We start from the raw sequence: 19,403 nt of genomic DNA, 5'->3' as shown, positions 1-19,403 counted from the left end.
AATGTTACATGACAGTGTTTTCCTATGGTTAAAACAGATTGAATATGCGAGACATAAATTTCGGTAACAGTGTTTCCCACACTGATGTATTTGTGGTGCGCCACCACAATATCAAAACTGATTGTCACAAATAAATTTTTCGAAAGGCTTTGACTTTGTTGAATAAACAGAAGCACTGCACGTTTCAAAATCAACCGACAGTCTTCAGGAAATTTTTGATATCGTTTCCATTTCATCATGCCTGTAATGCCTGATAAAGCAGCCTTTGTGAGCACAGTGCTGCTTTGTGTACAGTCATTACCGTGGAAACAGCTATTTTTACTGCTCCAAAAGTGGCACCTAGTGGCAAAAAATGAATTAGCATTTTCATTCAGACCAACGGGAAAATCAGCTGATGGTTTTATGCAGCAAACATGCAGAGTTGTAAATGTGAATCGGTGTATATATCCCCCAGGGGAAGTCCCACCACACATAGAGTGTAAGTGTGTGGGAAACACACGTTAAGTAAATAGTAGTAATGAGGAAGAGATGATCAGTTCATGTGCGCTCAGCCCTTCTGCTTGAACTCGGGTGGTTACCACGATCTATCACACCACATTAAAAACTGTCAAAACTGCATTTATTGTTTGAATTTCATAATAAGATTTACATAATTTGAAAACTCAAAGCTTGTTGCAATTATTGCATGGAAAAAATAAAGATAAAGACTGTTATAACAAGAAACCTTGTTTACATGTGCATGAACTAGACACTGACAGTCAAAACACGCCATCGGAGAAGTGCTAATTAAACATTGAGGTTGCACTGATTCTGGCCCTCGAAAGCAGCAAATTCTAAAGGTGAAGTATGTTACTTCTCCTATCCTATCATTATACCTTTAACTGCCTAAATATTGGCAACCAAAAATAACCAGAATTTTTGGTTTCACACTATGTTTGTTTGCTGAAATTTTGGTGCATCACTAGTATTAAGCTATTTATTAAGCTGCGTTTACACTAGTGCGTTTTAGTTTTTGCTACGGTTGGGCCTGTCGTTTACACTACTCCAGCGTTTTTGGCCTTTGAAAACAGAGACTTTGGAAAACTCTGCAGACCCTGTTTTAGTTTGAAAACTCCTGGGTTGCGTTTTAGTGTGAATGGACCAAAACAGAGACTTTTGAAAACGATGCCGTGGCTGCCCACATTCTCTCTGCGTATGCTTGATGAGCGTGTAAACAATAACATCATGCTCATTGTTGTACCCATAGATATGTATAGGTAGATGCATCATTAGACTGCTCCAAGCACGTAGATGTGTCCCATCTAAATAATAGGGCATCTACCTATACATATCTATGGTTGTACCTGCATGAATGGTCATGTGACATGCGTTTTCAGTTGTGTAGTGTAGATGGAGTTGGAGTTTTTTTTTTTTTTTTTTTTTTTTTTTTTGAGTTTTTCAACATACCCTAACTTGAGCCAGAATACACAGTTCAGGGAGAGCAAAACAAGACGTTAAGTAAAACAAGACGAGCGTTTTAAAATGAAAACGCACTAGTGTAAACAGGGCCTAAGTTACATACTTCATCTCTAGAATTTGCTGTTGATGGACAGTTATACTTTTGTAAAGTCTTATTTTTGTTGAACTTGATCAACTTTGCGTGCAGTTGATTGAGATTGAGATGTCTGCATGCTTGTGCATTTTTGCTTTACTCCACGCAGGGTGAATGACGTGATTCTGCGAGTGAATGAGGTTGATGTTCGGGACGTGACCCACAGTAAGGCTGTGGAGGCATTGAAGGAGGCGGGGTCGTTGGTCAGACTGTATGTCAGGAGGAGAAAGTCTGCATCAGAGAAAGTCATGGAGATCAAGCTCATCAAAGGACCCAAAGGTAAACCAACCAGCTCCTCATGATTTTTTCATTGGTGCAGCTTTTGACATTTGACAGTGTACCTGGGATTTGTGAAAGTCATACCTGTTTGAAATATTAGGTCAGTTTGAATATAAATATTTGTAACAGTGGTGTCAAAATTAGTGCGTTAACGCAGGCAGATAATTTTTCAGTTTTAACGAGTTAAAAATATTTAACACAATTAAACGCAGGGGCAGGGCTAAATTTGGCCACCTCACCCACAACTGCTAAAGAATTGCATTTATTTAGATGCAGAATGTAATAACGAGCACCTCAAACGGGAGACTTTTCAGACGAGACGTACTGGTGATGAGGAGCTTTAGTAGAACATCAGTGAACTATGGTCAGATGAGATGTTGTCAGGTCATATGCAAGTAAAAACGAATCTTCCTGTCCTGTCAGCCGTTATACTGTGCTCGTAGCGCATGCTCTTCAAGTGCACACACAGATATCCCGGCACGCGCTGTATTGGGCTATAGCCTATTAAAGAGCTGTATCATATTCGAACACAAATAAAACTAGGAGTATGTAGTTAGTCGTTGTTATGTTGTCAGTTAAAGGAGAAGTCCACTTCCAGAACAAAAATTTACAAATAATGTACTCACCCCCTTGCCATCCAAGATGTTAATGTCCTTTTTTCTTGTTTTTTGAACCTCTTCAAGTTCAGCAGCAGCAGCGTTTAAAGTAACGATAGAAAAAATATCCTAACAACCAGCTGTTGTGATGTCTGTTAATCAAAGAACAAAATAAAAAATTGTTTAAAATTGTTTATGTGAAGATTGTTAAGTTCACTTAAATTACAAGTCTAATAAATGGTAAAAAATTGAAAGCTCTCAATTATACTGTAATGATAAATGCCTATAGTCAATGGTTAAACATTAGGAAAAAATCATAGAGACATCAGTTAGTATCAGTGATGCTTGCCTTCAGTCATAAAAAAAGAAGGCATTAAACAAATATTAAAAATATACTTCCTTTATGTTGTTTCTAGAAGATTGAATGTGAAATTACAGCAATATTAAAATATAAATAAAAACTGTAATGTTAGATGGGATTAATCGCAATTAATCGTGATTAATTTCAGAAAAAAATGTGCAATTAATTAGTTAATTTTTTTTTAATCGATTGACACCACTAATTTGTAAATATTGCAGCACTACATAGTTTCATCTCAAAATGTAAAAATGTAGGAAACATTGGTTAACCCAGGGTCAAAAGTGACTTTATAACCCAGGGCAGTGTTGCCAAGTCCGCGGTTTTCCCACGGAATTGGGCTACTTTAACGCTGTTGCCGCGGGTTGTTTTACATCTCCACAGGTTGAGGCGACCGCAATAACATGATATTTATCCCCTGGAATGTGAAATTTACCTAGGGAACCCTACCAAAAACATGTATTTAACCCCACATTGGGCTAATTTTGGGCTACTTTTGAGCAGCAATTGGGCGGATTTTGATGTGAAAACCTGGCAACCCTGACCCAGGGTAAAGAATAGCATGAAAAGACTGTTATACTGTTTTGGAATTTTACTGCATAAAACCTTGCCCATCAAAAATCACAATTAATGTGCCACATTTTGCAAGTCCTAAACCTTCACAATTGGCTTGACTAGGCTTAAATACTTTAAAATGTTATGTATAAAGTTATAATTGTGGCTCTTGCTCTGTTAAAAAGGATGAATAGCATAGTGAAGAACACAGTTTCACCCAACCAAATTTGACATTTTAACCTGTAATCCTGCCTAGCATTACACTGAGGAAGCAAGAGTTCTGCTAAATCATTTATTTGGATTAATATCCGATTAGTTAAGAGTGTGTATATATATATATATATATATATATACATACATATACATATATATATATATATATATATATATACATATATATATATATATATATATATATATATATATATATATATATATATATATATATATATATATATACATATATATATATATATATATATATATATATATATATATATTTGTATATGTATATATAAATACATACATACTGTGATGAGTCGGCTGCCTCCCCCTACTTATCAGCATCTCCCCGTCCCTTAATCGCCGCCCTTCATCAGGCTCCCGACAGGAGTGGGTGTGTGAGAGAGGAGGGGCACCGAAACGGCCAGGTCTGATGGTGTGTGATGAGGCACACCTGATGTCAACGAAGCCCCCTGTGCTTGCACGCTGGTGTCCTCGTGGGTCCAGGAAGGGAGCGTTGAGAGAAACGAGCGCCGTCAGAAGCAACGAGCTACCGGACCCGCGGTCCAGACAAGTACCGCACCTGTTAGACGGCTGATGGGTGAGGATGCCGGGCCGTTGAATCCCCCAGAAGTGCCGTGAGCCAAGAATGACGTAGCCGCTGAAGGAAGCCACCCTAGAGCCGCGTACCTGAGAGGGGACTTCCACCCCTTACCTGGACTCTTCCCCTCCGAACACTGCCACTCTTTCGCGGAACCCCCAGCACGACGAGGACACCTGATCCCCTGTTTATTTTGGACACTTTTATTCCCCCTTTTTGGACACTTTTGTTTATTTTATGTTTAATAAAAGCCTCTCCGAGGCCTGACGTCACACCCACTGTGTCTGTCGTTTGTTCGCCCCGCCACGATACACACACAAATACGCAACAGGGCTATTTTAAGGCTAGTCACAGTGTTTCCACAACACTGCGAAGACCTTAAGCTGCTGTTGCCATGGCTACATTCCTCTCTCTTGCATTTACGCACAGTTTGCCATATAATTTATGCAACAGTTTATCTCTCTTTTTTTTTTTAATTTCAAATTCCATTTAAAGATTACAGGATTGCATTTTTTTGTTGTTGTTGTGTATAAATGTTAATTTTGGCAGATATTGTTGATTATTTAGCTGCTGGTAATAGCTTTTTTCTCATGATGGCTGGTTGTTGTTTTTTTGCATGTTAGAATGTTTTAAGTCATGTAATTGTATTGCAGCTAAATCTAGGTTTTGCTATCATTATCAAATAACCTTTTGTTTTGTCTGTATCTTGTTTTATACCAGGTCTTGGTTTCAGTATAGCAGGGGGTGTTGGGAATCAGCACATCCCAGGGGACAATAGCATCTACGTCACTAAGATTATTGAAGGTGGAGCTGCACACAAAGATGGGAGGCTGCAGATAGGAGACAAACTTCTTGCTGTAAGGAAGCAGTCTGTTGTCTGTTGTTGACAAGCGTGTGCTTGTTAAACAAATTAATGTCTGTGTGTCTTTTGGTGTGTCTTAGGTGAATAGCTCCTGTCTGGAGGAAGTTACCCATGAGCATGCCGTGACTGCCTTGAAAAATACCCCAGACGTGGTCTACTTGAAAGTGGCTAAACCCAATAGTGTCTTCATGAATGACAATTTTGCCCCTCCTGACATCACCAACTGTGAGTTCCACTTGGGGTGGGAAAGATAAAGTGTTGTAGTTGTACAGACTGTTGCAGTATGAAGCCCATGCCTGGCAGTGGTTGTATTGATCTGTGCTCTGTTCATAGCCCTGCCAGCAGGAGCACTAATAGGCCACAGAGGAGAGGATTAAACTACTATCGATTGCTCTTGTCTGAACGTGCCGCCCCTGCAGCCATTAAAACCTACGTTGTGCACAGGAGGTGAAGCCACTGCTGCACAAATGCCCCTCCGTGTGTCTTCCTGCCCTTAAACAAGGCACTAATGACCGAGTAATGCTGAGGATTGCGAGCTGTCTGAACTCTGTTTTTAAGACAGCCCAACTGGATGTGTTTCTCAGGGGGCATTTACATAGAATGCATTCTTGCGAACAACACAACTAAACTGGTTCTCAATTAAAACTTTTTTTTTTCTTCATTGGGGATCTCAATGCAGCTCCATATCCAAATTGCTGAATTTTACCCATTTTTAATGATCAAAAACCAAATGTATACAGCTGGTGCTTCTTATATTTAAAGGAGATTGTCTGAAGAAAAAATGTTGAAACTAGAATTGTAGCTTGTTTTTCTTTATCAAAACAATTTTATAGAACATTATGCTTCAACTAAATTAAAATGGTCACATTGAGGCACATTAATTTGCTCTCAGTAGTGTATTTATAAGATTCTGTATTTAAATCAGTTTCAGGGATATTTGGAAGTATATAACTACATTTTATTTTATATTCATAGAGAATTTCAGAGAATTGTATAATGCACAGTATTTTGTTGATTTAGATTAGATTTTTTCTGACCGGAACGGAGCAAAACAGAAATTATAAAAGGAATAAAATGAATAGGGCTAGACTACAAGAAATATATTTCTCTTAAATAACAGATTAACAAAAGAAAAAAACTCTACGACAAGTATAGGCCACTTTCGGTTTTGTAACACTCTTAATGTATTTTATTTGTTATATCTTTACTTTATTAAATGTAACTGATCGCGCAGGTGCCTAACGCACGCGCACACAACATTTCAGCATTGCTAACTTGACATTAATCAAACCATTAATCAAACTAAAATGCAACTACACAGCTCAATTTAAAAGGTCCGCTGTAAAATCAGCGTGCAGCACCAAAATAAACATTTTTGTGGATATTTGAACACAAGTGAAGTACAAAAACTTGTTTACATCATGGATAATAGTTTTAATGTCTAAATATTTTATTTTATTTTAAAATGAAAGGGTCCAGTGTTATTTAGTTTCGCTTTGCTCATTTATTCATTTTAGCTCAACGTTTGTATTCTGTATTCACTAGCCTAATTTGTTTTACTTTGTAGTTTAATATAAAATTTTATAGCTACTCATTTTTCATTCTTGTTCTGTAATACTGTTAAATTTAAAGGGTTTGTTGTGGATTAAGGAGAACTAAAATGCTATAATGTTTATAAATATTTTGTTATAGATTTATTGGCATTTAATATACATACTGTATAAATTAATGCTATTGTTTGCAAATATAAGGTTAAAGGGTGTTTTTAGAGTAAGATCAGTTTCTCTTTCATGAGTTTACTTCCTCTTTTTGGTATGGATTCCTTTCTCCGTGTCGTAAACTCTAGGGGCATGATATTTAAATGCTGACTGTTTTTAGCCGCCACATTTATCAATTGGCGGCATACGAATGTTTCATGAATCACACGTGAACTATGTCGTAAGTTGATTTGTGTGCACGGATCTGCGCTTGTTTCTACATTAGATTGATAAATGAGGCCCAATGTATTCGCATCAGTAAACCAAGATTTACCTTACCTGGATTAAGTATTAGAACCTGTTGTTACAACATGAAGTATATTCATAGATCAAGTAGTATCCACTGCTAACACTGTATTTGGCAGAATCGCTGGTAGTACCTAAAACATTGAAACATTTGAGGGCTCTAATGCTTCTAAACCCTGGCTAATCTTCTTTTGTTTCACAGTTTATTAAGCCTGGTTATTAATAATCTGAAGTGTGTCAATAAACATTCCAAAATCCTAGGTTACTCATTATTTGCATATTTGCAGTTTCAGCAGTCATGATTGGATAAACACAAAATCACATTTGATCATTGAAAATGGATACAATTCAACAATTTGAACATGAAGCTGCATTAAGATCCCAATATTTTTGGCATTTGACAGAATTGCTTTCGTGGTATAAATGCTAATGTGGTCAAATCTGTTCGAACAGCCATAAAAAAAACCCTCCACCCCTATGCCTACTGACAGTATTCTTATACATTACGGGACGGGTTGTTTAAGCATGGTAGTCAGACGGACTTTAAACTTTGCCGGCTGAAACTGTAACTTTGGTTTAAAGGCGCAAAATGTAGTTTTGCAGCTATCAGAGTAGAAATGAAACAAATATTTGTCCTTCAGACATTGTTCTTTAAATATAAGTATCAGCTGTATGCAAAGATGCAAAATTGTTTTGTTTGTTTTTTTATTAAAAAATAAAAAAAAATGAAATAAAAAAAAATGTAACAACTGGTAAAATTCAATATGTTTTGGACATTGAGTCGCATTGGGCTCTCCATATCTCTGGAAATTAACCTTACAAGGCCTTAAAAATAAATTTTCACAGAAGAAAAGTTTAGAACCACAATTTAAAACGATTGAGATATATTAAATACTTCTAGAGGTACAGGCACACAAACTTTGGAATAAGAATATTTATGGCACTCGCACAGGTATGTTCTGTGCAATTGTTTTGATAAAGGGAAGCAAGATACATTTCTAGTTTCAACATTATTTATTCTCCATACATTAAAAAAAGTATCACCTTTATGCTTTAAAGCATGAAATGCTATTAACATAAAAATTAAAACACCACTGTCAAAATATCAAAAACTCTGAAAATGCTGACCAATCCATCTCTGGCATGGACTGGTTGATTGTTGGACAAATAATTTGCTTGTCAATCAATGTGACCCACCCCTTCAGTTATCAGTTAGCATGATTTATGTGTCTTTTTATACAAAAGCCAGGATGAACCAGGATGAACATATCTTTAAGGCCTTTAAAATATGATTCATGTCAGTGTCAACTGTAATACCATTTGTTGTTGACCTTTTAAAAGCCCAGCCAATGATTATCAGATAAATCATGATTCATCACTATGTGGCTGGTGGTCTGATCCTGTGCATTTTGAGATACATTTAGTTTTATGACACATTTATTGCAAATATTAACTCAGTATGCTCAAGATGCTTATTTTTTTCTCCACATTCACCTGATTGAAAGTGTTATCTTTATGGCATTGGCACTGAAAACAGTGGTAGGAGGATGGGTAAAGATGACATGGACATGACATGGTGTTCATAGACATGTGTCAGACAGTGCAAATAAAAAAATGACAATTAAACAATTGGGCTGACGAAACATCTTGTCTGAACAGCCCTTATCTGAAGTGCTGTTCATATGGATGTCAAAGCACTGCAAGATGCTTATTTTGAGAGATGTGAGCCTGATGCAAGTCATGTGAAAGGGACTTTAACTTTGTGCTGCGGTTTCAAAGCCCCCAGTACTGTGAGGACTTCAGCTTTTGACCTACAACATTTAGACTTTTAAAGACTAAATGTAATGTAATTTCCTAGTAAGCTCAAGTCTGTTTAATGAAAGTTACCTTAAAGTTCTTGTACATTTACATAATCAAACACCCTCGTTCTCCACTGCTAAGGCTGTTGACCCCAGACACACTGTAACACACACTTACAGACACAACACCACACCACCAAATCAGACATGTTTTCGTCATAAGCTCTTGATCTCTCTGCCCCTTCTGATGCACCCCACACATCTCCCTCAGACGCACTCGTTTTTAATCCTTAAACAGGACGCTTGCAATGTTACCCCCAGTATGATGAAGGATGACTCCTGTCTCAAAGTCAAAGCCTGCACAACTCTGCTGTTAGCTCTGATCCCCCCTGTGTATGGGGCAATTAGATAAAACCATCCCCATGTCGGTCACAATTTATAACCTACTTGACACAGATGAAGTTCAGAAATCAATTCAAAACTTCTAGAAATGAGTTCAGATTTGAACTCTGGCCTGCGAATTTGTATCACGTGAAATGTTAGCTGAAGATTACGTCACTTGCAGCTGCGCGAGTGAAACCTTTTTTTTTTTTTTTTTTTTTTTTTTTTTTTTTTTGTGCCTTTTGTTGTCAAAAATGGAATGCAGATAATTTTTATAGAATACTGTCGTCCAAGGTGCCATTTGAAGCTAAACACAGACATTTAAACGTACATACTATGGATGAAAACTGCTAGGAGTACTCTAAAGCATAAATTTGATTTAAACAATAGGTCAACATATTATTCACATATGCTGTTAATAGGAGACGTATTGTATTAGCTCTACAGTTACAGCATGAAATACTATTTAAACCTATCACTATTAAAATTTTTACATAACATTTATTTATTTTTATATTTCCTAGTTTATATATATATATATCTCCTAATTCGGTCTTCAAACTCGATTTAACCCAAATATAGTGAGTTTGTCAATTCCGAGGGAAAAAAATAAAGTCAGAATTTTAAAATATAAAATTAAAATTACCTTTTATTCTTTTTATTCCATGGTTCTATAGACTGCCACTTGAAAACCGTCAGTTTCTTTCACCAGATAGGCTCCGCCCACAAATACGTCATCCCTGTTTCGGATCTGTAAGACTATTCCACTATCTAACGTCAATTTTGTTGAATAACAGTGTTTATCGCTGGGTGACAAGCTCTTGTAATATGCGGATAACATTTTGAAAATGACATCTAATCAATATGATCTATAAACTTTTTAAATTTAACTATTTTGTACTGTATCCGTGCAATTCTCTAGCCGTAAAGGCTTTTTTCCCGGGTTTTCTGCAGCCATGATGCGTGTGCATCCCGAATGTTTACAAACTTGTAATTGGTCTATAAGATTCCAAATTTTAGTATTGGTTGGCATGAAATGGAAATTGACGCTATTTTATTAATGCATCTTGATGGATCTTATTGTGAACAATGAATCCATTCATATGTTATTTTATTATCATTATTATTATTATTTTTATTTTTATTTTTGTAGAAGCTTACATTAAGATGTGGAGATGTGGTTCCGTTTCATCAACAACAGTGGGTTAGAACCACATCAAAGCTCTACTAATTTTATTCAGTATCAAGTATTTCATTGCGTACTTTAGGACAGGAGGATATAGGATAGAACATGTATCCTCTGCAGAGGCAAGCCCAGCATTAATTACGAATATTCATTGTTTCATTCAGTGCCAAAAAGTGTTAATAGAAAAATAGTTTCAAATAATTACTATTTGACCCAAACTGAGTTTGTTTTATATTTTATGCTTATCAGGGTATTGTGTCATTTTTGATGTTGCATTGACATTGATTCTCCCATGCAAATTTGCCCTTTAAAGACAGCAAGGCAGTTCATTAGGTTGTGGAAAATAGCTAGGCTTGATTTTGATGCAGGAAGATACTATTCCTGAGACCCATCTATACCGTAATGGTGTTGCCAGCAAACAAGGATGCTTTTCTCTACTAGACTTGAAAGACAAATCACAAATTCAATCATGACTGGGATCACATGGTCAAGTCTGTATTGCTAATCCAAGCAGCAATATCTTAATGCATAGAAGGCAGCATGTGGAACGATGGTACACGGGCCTCAGAGAGCGAACCTGAGTCTGAGTTAATGAATGAGAAATAATTTTGTTAAGTGTGCACAATCATTCAGCTGCCTGCCTCAGAATGGAAATAATGCTGTTTATAGCTTGTAGATGGTGTTTGAGTGCTTTTCTTTTTTTTTGAGCATGCTTTTTGGGCACACTGATCTGCTTGATTTGGTCAGTGTATTGCAGAGGGGGAGCCTTCGTGTTAGTAGATTATATTTTTGTCCCCATGGAGAGCCATAAAGCATGCATTTTACCATCTGTTGGGCTTTTTTTTATCGTGCCACTCTGTTCCGCTCTGCTCCGCCTGAGGGTAAAACGAGGTTTCTGCAGCTAAGCCTCTCGTTCTGTTATAGGTCATAGTGCAGTACTGTAGGAGAGAAAGCTATTGCCACTGCTGCTCCCAGCCCACTGGGCCCAACTATATATCTCACAGCCATCAGAGAGCTCATTTCAAAGGACAAATTGTATAATAAGACCTGGATAGGGGCACAGATAGTTAAAAAGGTTTGGAGAAACAAAAACATTCTCGATATTCAGTTACGAAACAAATTCAATTTCAGGTATAAAGCAGCTCTAAAGAAGATAGCAGTGTCATTATTCAGCTCAGTTTAGTTTAATAGCACTCATATTATTCATCATTTGATCTCATTCATGGGGAATGTAATCATATTGATTATATAATATGTTTTATAGATTTAGTCCTTTTTTATATTTATTTTTAATTTAATATAAAGTATATTGATCTATACTTTATAATTTAATATAAAGTATAGATCAACATATGACATACCAAAAGTTTGCTAATGGATAACTGGAATTTTGTGTAAATATTTTGTAAGTGCTCATTTTATTATATTATATTATATTATATTGTATTATTTCTGTATTATATATTTTTTCTATGTTAAAAACGGTCCCTTACTTTCCTGTGTTTCAGCCTCACTATTGCAACATTTATTACCTTTAAGCATGCATTCCACACTTTGTGATTATGCAAGTACGGATCATACTTCCAGTCACCAGAACTCATATGTGACCCTGGACCACAAAACCAAAACAAAAGTCTTAAGTAGCACGGGTAGATTTGTAGCAATAGCCAAAAATACATTGAATGGGTCAAAGTTATCGATTTTTTTTTTATGCCAGAAATCATTAGGATATTAAGTAAAGGTCGCGGTCCATGAAAATATTTTGTAAATGTTCTACCGTAAATGTATCAAAACTTAATTTTTAATTAGTAACATGCATTGCTAAAAACTTCTTTTGGACAACTTTAAAGGTGATTTTCTCAATATTTTGATTTGTTTTTTTGTTTTGTTTCTTTGCACTCTCAGATTCCAGATTTTCAAATAGTAGTATCTTGGTCAAATATTGTCCTATCCTAACAAACCATACATCAATAGAAAGCTTATATGATGTATAAATCTCAGTTTTAAAATTGACCCTTATGACTGGTTTTGTGGTCCAGGGTCGCATATGAGGAGGCACCGATACCCAGGAAGCCTTTTGTCATGAACTCAGCTTAACTGTCTGCTTCAAATGAGACGTTCACAGAGAGACAAAGACGGGTAAAATAAGGATAGTTTAGGCTCAGTTTCACCCTGACCCCCAGGTCTCTTTCCCCCACGTGGATATCTTTGTAAGTTGAGCCGCAGTGGAGGTCGAGGTGCTAAAAGCGCAGCCCAGGGTATCATTTACTGTCAGCGTGTCTGTTTCTCAAAGGGATGCAAACTCATACTAACTGAATAGCATATAATTGTGCATTTCTGGAGAATTAGGTAAAAAGAGATCTTGGAACTCTTCGGTGCAAGTTTTTATGCAATGCAGATCAAGATATTTGAGGCTTGAACCTGTGACCGTTTTAATGTTTGTTTTCCTCTTTCCTAGCCTATTCGCAACACATGGAAAACCATATCAGCCCTCCAAGCTATCTGAGCCAGCCGCTGCCTCCGGTGCATTCTGGACGCTACTCCCCGACCCCAAAAACCACAGTGGGGGATGATGATGTAACAAGGTATTGTCAAAAATTGTCTAGATAAATCTACAATGCCACTCATACTCAAGCTTTTTTTTCCTGCAATTCAGTGAGGAGCAGTGTCATCTGTCTGTTTAGATCAACACTTTCCTCTTTTACAGGTTAAATAAACAAAACTGATATTCCTTATTAGGGCCTGGTATTGATATAGATTTCCTGATTTAATTTCGATCTTTGATGAAAAGTTTGTGAGTCTTTTTCGGTGATTAATTAAAAGGGACAGCTCATAATATTCTTTTATTTTGTCAGACTTCAGTGATGATGCTGTATATTATTTTGTGCAAACTGTGTGGATAGAACTCAGCTTATTTTTTGAGTTCAACAAAGGGCCAACCTCAATCTGTTCATGATTATTTTTATAACGTGATGCCAGAGCAGGTCAATGCTCTGATGCTCATGTGTGATGTTCAGGATGATATCATGACCTGTTTAGTCGATGAGGTGCTCTGTGAACTTTTTTTGATATAGTTCAATGGAGTATCGAATTGCTATTTACTTTTACTCAGGTCAGCGGGCCCAAGCTGCAATGCCTCACTGAGAGAGTTGTCATTTGTGAGAGCAGATTGCAGTTCCCCTTTCAGCATGTCATCCACGTCTGAGAAACCTATGTGTTGATTTTACGAAGTTAAATCTATTTTAATTTTAGAATTGCTCAACTTTAAGAGAGCACAATCAAAAATCAAATTAGTTGCAAAAAAGGAGGTGGTTTTGCCATTTATCCATACATAACACCAGACCATTAGGCTGATAGAGAATTCTGACCCAAAACGACACATCATTGCCGATTTAACAATTTGATAAGCTCCAAATATAGCTCATCCACGTCATGTGTGGGTTCATTTTCATAAAAACCGCAGCGCATCATCAAGCCTCTTAACCAGCTTGCCAGAAAATGAATAAACAAGATTGTCATAATCCAGCAGAACAAACGAATTCTATTAATCTGACCATTTAGGTGCACAGGAGGATTTGAAGTTTAGCACAACAATCAAACATACAGTACAGCCTGAAAGGAGCATGTGGCCCATTCTAGATGTCATTGTGTTCATTATTTTTTAAAGCAGTGTTCTATTTAATAAGCAAGAGATGATGTGATAAAATGGCATTTGTTTTTACAGTATCAATATTTTAAGATAGCCACAGGGTTGTTTTGTGTTGTAGAACAAGGCTGTGTGTAGTAGAACTAGACCAGCAGTGCCTCCAAGAGGCCAGTTATGTACACTGACCTCGTGGTTTTAAAGGAATGTTCATTTGTGGCATAGTATTGAAAATAATTTCATTTGCACTGTTGATGTACTGAAGCAAGGCATTCAAGGCACTTGAAAGCACAAATAAAATGCTCATGTTATTATATTATGGTAAATATATTGAAGTAGAGATCAGTTATTATAAATTGTAATGCAGTTTCACAGTATAGTACTGTTTTACTTTATTTTTGATCAATTAAAGCAGCCTTGGTAAACTTGAGACTTTTTTTTTTCCCCATAGGTGGCCTTGTCATTAAATGTAACACTGGACCACAAAAATAGTAGCATGTTTGTAGCATGTTTGTATTAGTTGTAGTAGCTTTAAAAAAATATTTTATTTTTCAACATAAAATTTATTACACGTTTAGGCTACAATGGCCTAACATAAACCATTCAACATAAAAGAAGATAAGAAGGCCACGTTCACACTGTCAGTTTTTGGGATTGACAACCACATTTACTTACAGGTGTGAGTCTCAATGTCCCGTTCACACAGAAGCTTACATTTGCGTCTCGAATACTGTCTGTATGAATGTGCAACAGAAGTCAAGGCCGTATTCCTTACGACTAACCATAGCAATAATATCAAGTTGGCGACGTCCGTAAAACTGAAAGTATTATCACTTTCTGACACAACAAGAGTCCAGTCGAGCCTCGAGTTCATCTATCAAATCATCATTAACTGACAGCAGCTTTTAAATTGGAGTGGAGAGCGGAGCATTTGAGCCGCGCGCAGAGCACAAAACTGTCTGGAGGGAGCAGCTCCAGTGGAGACTGGATATAAAACTTTCAGATGACACACAGCTCATTTCACTGTAAGTTACCGAACTCACAAATTAAAGCATGCAGCACACTGTAGACACGTGTTTGTGTGGCAGAGTGTCTCTCTTGCACTGAATAACATGATGGACAACTAGATGTCCAGTCCTCTTCCGTTCACACAGCGCGTGTGTTCCGAGAATGCGGTTGTGAGTCCTGAAAATTTACAGGTGTGAATACAGTTAGAGAATACGGTTTGTCACACCCGTAAATAACCGTACTGTATGTGAGCGTAACCGTACTTAAAGGACTTAAATACGGTATTGACAACCCTATTCTGCTGCTGTGTGAACATGGCCATTGAGAAACATCTCAGTTTTTTACATTCATGCAGTGGAAGTCATTGGTAACCAAAACAGCTTTGTTACCAACAGCCTTCAAAATACCTTCTTTTATGTTCCACGAAAGAAAGTAAGTCATTCAGGTTTGAGTAAATGACGACATAATTAAATTTTTTTTTAGGGTGAACTATCCCTTCAAAGTGTTGCCCCCCCTTTTTAAAATTAAATAATTCTCTAAACTAAAACTGTCAGCAGGTGACAGTAAATGTCTTTGAGTCATTTATTCGTTCGATTCATTCAAACGGCTGATTTATTCAGGAATTCAGTAAACGCTCACTTTATGAATGGGCTTTTAAATCATTGGTTCACCCGATTTGTTCAAAACGCAGATTCATTCAAAAAACTAACACCGCTGTGTTGCTTGGAGATGCACAACAATTCTGCTGTGGCTTTATAAGTAATATTTTTGTTGGCAAAACTGAGCAAAAACAGGCAATGTAGTGTTTAAAATATAACACAATATTAACTTCTTATTTATTGAACTGTTGTTTAAAATTACATTTGTGACAAACAGCAGCGATTGCTCTCACTGCTCATGTGATATTGCTTATATAAATATGAGAAAGAACTCATACAAGAGAATTTTTGCCCCAATATCTAGATTTTTAGGGGATAACTGCATTTACGGAGTTGTTGCCCTGCATCGTATCATATCATATATATCAAATCCCTTTCTATAGTCTTTAATCATATTTGGCAGCAGTCAACTGTATGAACTGTAAGATGACGTACAGGTCTGGGGGTGGGGCCAGTGGTTTAACTGCGTTAAAATAGCTTAATTGCATTATTTTTTCATAACTAATTAATTAACGTGTTACAAAAATAAACTGACAGCCCTAATCAAAACCTAATTTTTTATTAGTAATATGCATTGCTAAGAACTTCATTTGGACAACTTTAAAGGTGATTTTCTCAACATTGGCTGCTGATACAAAAAGAAACCAGTCAGCTGTGCCATGTGAATAATGATGTCATTATGTTAGATTGTTAATTGGCCCACGCCATATACAGTTTAAGAAAGAATTGTGGATTTTTTTTTATGTGGATTTATATGGACATATGCTTTTATTTTTTGCTTATCCAGGGAACCCAGGAAGGTAGTGCTGCATCGAGGCTCTACGGGGCTTGGCTTCAACATAGTGGGTGGAGAGGACGGAGAGGGCATATTTATTTCCTTCATCCTGGCTGGAGGCCCTGCAGACCTGTGTGGAGAGTTGAGGAAAGGAGACCGCCTGGTGTCTGTGAGTATTTCAGTGGCTACTAAAACCTTGGCCTGTCGCACTGAAGATGAGCATCTAAACAGGAGTATTTCTAATAGTATTCAGCAGACATACTGAGCTTAGTGCTAAACAGTGTGCAGACAATTATCATACTGCTTGTGCTATTGATATAAAAACAGATGTACTCTTGTTAGGTGAATGGAATAGACCTACGTGGTGCCACTCATGAACAAGCTGCGGCAGCCCTGAAGAATGCCGGACAAACAGTCACCATTGTTGCCCAGTACAGACCAGACGGTGAGTCTTACTCAATTTAAGATTATGCCATGTTAATCATTTTGATCCCTCATTAAAAACAAACAAGATATTCAATCAACGATCAGCGGGAGTCTCTTAGCTACGAGAAGTAAAATGCTAATAAACCAATACAGTTTTACAGCCTTCTATTGACTCCTTTGTGTCAAGTCAGGTCAGTCAGGTCATTAACCCTCATGTACTGTTCCGGGTCAATTTGACCCGTTTTGATTTTCAAGCTGTTGGAAATATTTTGTCAATCCCAAAAACTGACAGTGTGAACGTGGCCTTCTTATCTTCTTTTATGTTGAATGGTTTATGTTAGGCCATTGTAGCCTAAACGTGTAATAAATTTTATGTTGAAAAATAAAATATTTTTTTAAAGCTACTACAACTAATACAAAGATGCTACAAACATGCTACTTAAGACTATTTTTGTGGTCCAGTGTTACATTTAATGACAAGGCCACCTATGGGGAAAAAAAATAACTTGTGTTTTTTTTCTTGACGTTTTGTGACTTTTCCTCATTTAAAGTCATGAACATGCATGCAAAGTTTCAACACGCTGATGTGTTTTGACATGTCCAAACAAATTTTTTTTACGTTCGTACTGTTCCCGGGTCAATTTGACCCGCCTATTTTAATGTTCTGAGGCAACTCTACGGACCCAAAATAATAATATTTTTTGGTTATTTTTTGTTATTTTAGTTTTTTACTATCAAATTAAGTTAAAAATATTAGTTTTCCCCCATTCATTTTATACAGAACAATATTTTGTCAGCCAAAGATGGTAAAAAATTAGCTACCATATCTTTTTCAGTCTATCTAAAATACTATTAAACCCATGTTGTTTTTCTTAAAATTTTGTCACTTTTTCTCATTTAGGGTCATGAACATGCATGCAAAGTTTCAACATGTTGATGTGTTTTGACATGAATAAAAAAAAAATAGTTACGTTCGCACTGTTCCCGGGTCAATTTGACCCGCCTATTTTAATGTTCTGAGGCAACTCTACAGACCCAAAATAATAAATTTTTTTGGTTATTTTTTGTTATTTTAGTTTTTTACTATCAAATTAAGTAAAAAAATATTAGTTTTCCCCCATTTATTTTATACAGAACAATATTTTGTCAGCCAAAGATGGTAAAAAATTAGCTACCATATCTTTTTCAATCTATCTAAAATACTATTAAACCCATGTTGTTTTTCTTGAAATTTTGTCACTTTTTCTCATTTAGGGTCATGAACATGCATGCAAAGTTTCAACATGCTGATGTGTTTTGACATGAATTAAAAAAGAATAGTTACGTTCGTACTGTTCCCGGGTCAATTTGACCCGCCTATTTTAATGTTCTGAGGCAACTCTACAGACCCAAAATAATAACATTTATTGGTTAGATTTTGTTACTTTAGTTTTTTTACTATTCTATGAAGCTAAAAAATTCTTTCCCCCAATATATTTCAATGCAGAAAAATATTTTGTCAGCCACAGATGGTAAAAATGAGCTATCTGTTATTTTTTCAATCTGTCTGAAATACTATTTAACCCATTTTGTTTTTCTTGAAATTTTGTGACTTTTTCTCATTTAGGGTCATGAACATGCATGCAAAGTTTCAACATGCTGATGTGTTGTGAAATGTACATACAGAAATTTTTATACGTTTATGTTCACGGGTCAATTTGACCCGCATAGGAAGCCATTCAAAAGCAACTGTACAGACGCAAAATAACAAATTCCTTTGCTGTATGTCAGAGCTCCTCAACTCTAGTCATAAAGTGTCTTCGAGTGCCAGCATCTTGATGAGTTTAACAACTTTTTAATTTCAAAGTTTGTGAAAACAAAACTGTTTAGGGTTTTATAACTGTAAGTCCCACTTTTTGTTAATAGACATAAAAATGACTTTTCCAGCTAAAATTGTTATAAATCTTGAATACTTTGGAGCACAAACTTAAGATTGGTATCTTTTTAAAGGTGAAACATCACAGATTATTGTAGAAGCAAAAAAAGTTATAAAAGTAAATTTCTAAAAAGTTGAAGTTTAAATTTATAAAAATGTAAAATATAAAAATATATATTTTTTATATTTTATGTAAAATATACATTTTACAAAACATGTTTACCTCCAAATCTTCAAGTAAATCAAAGCCAGTCATCTGAACAAGTTTTGTGCCAAATTTTAGATTGATATCTCAAAAAATTAATGTTTAAGTAAGATTTTGTGGATGCAGTACCAAACTTTCCACTAGAGGGACTCTTGATTTCCATTTATTTTTTGCGTGTTATGAACCATATATTTTCATTATTTTCTAAATATTTATGAAGTAGACATCCTATTCAGAAATAGTTTGGGCAGTAACTTTATTATTTGATTTGAATTCAATCTCCAAAACAAGTATAAAATACATATAGAATAAGAGTACGTTTGGCACCATATCACAAAC

At 36.1% G+C, this 19,403-nt stretch overlaps 1 protein-coding gene across 25 annotated transcripts in view; it reads left to right on the top strand.

The window, feature by feature from the left end:
* The window catches only part of dlg1b (discs large MAGUK scaffold protein 1b), a 124,459-nt gene that overhangs the window by 84,189 nt on the left and 20,867 nt on the right, over positions 1-19,403 (top strand). For all 25 annotated transcript variants that reach the window (XM_051125150.1, XM_051125147.1, XM_051125146.1 and 22 more), the window contains 6 exons: positions 1,701-1,870; positions 4,923-5,059; positions 5,145-5,289; positions 12,892-13,018; positions 16,531-16,687; positions 16,861-16,963. In XM_051125150.1, the coding sequence (XP_050981107.1) occupies positions 1,701-1,870; positions 4,923-5,059; positions 5,145-5,289; positions 12,892-13,018; positions 16,531-16,687; positions 16,861-16,963 (839 nt within the window). The remainder of the gene's footprint in view (positions 1-1,700; positions 1,871-4,922; positions 5,060-5,144; positions 5,290-12,891; positions 13,019-16,530; positions 16,688-16,860; positions 16,964-19,403) is intronic.

Source organism: Labeo rohita, chromosome 2 (genome assembly GCF_022985175.1).
Source record: "Labeo rohita strain BAU-BD-2019 chromosome 2, IGBB_LRoh.1.0, whole genome shotgun sequence".
Classification (NCBI taxonomy): domain Eukaryota; kingdom Metazoa; phylum Chordata; class Actinopteri; order Cypriniformes; family Cyprinidae; genus Labeo; species Labeo rohita.
Note: the sequence above shows the minus strand (reverse complement) of the source record. Positions and strands in the feature narration are given on the sequence as shown.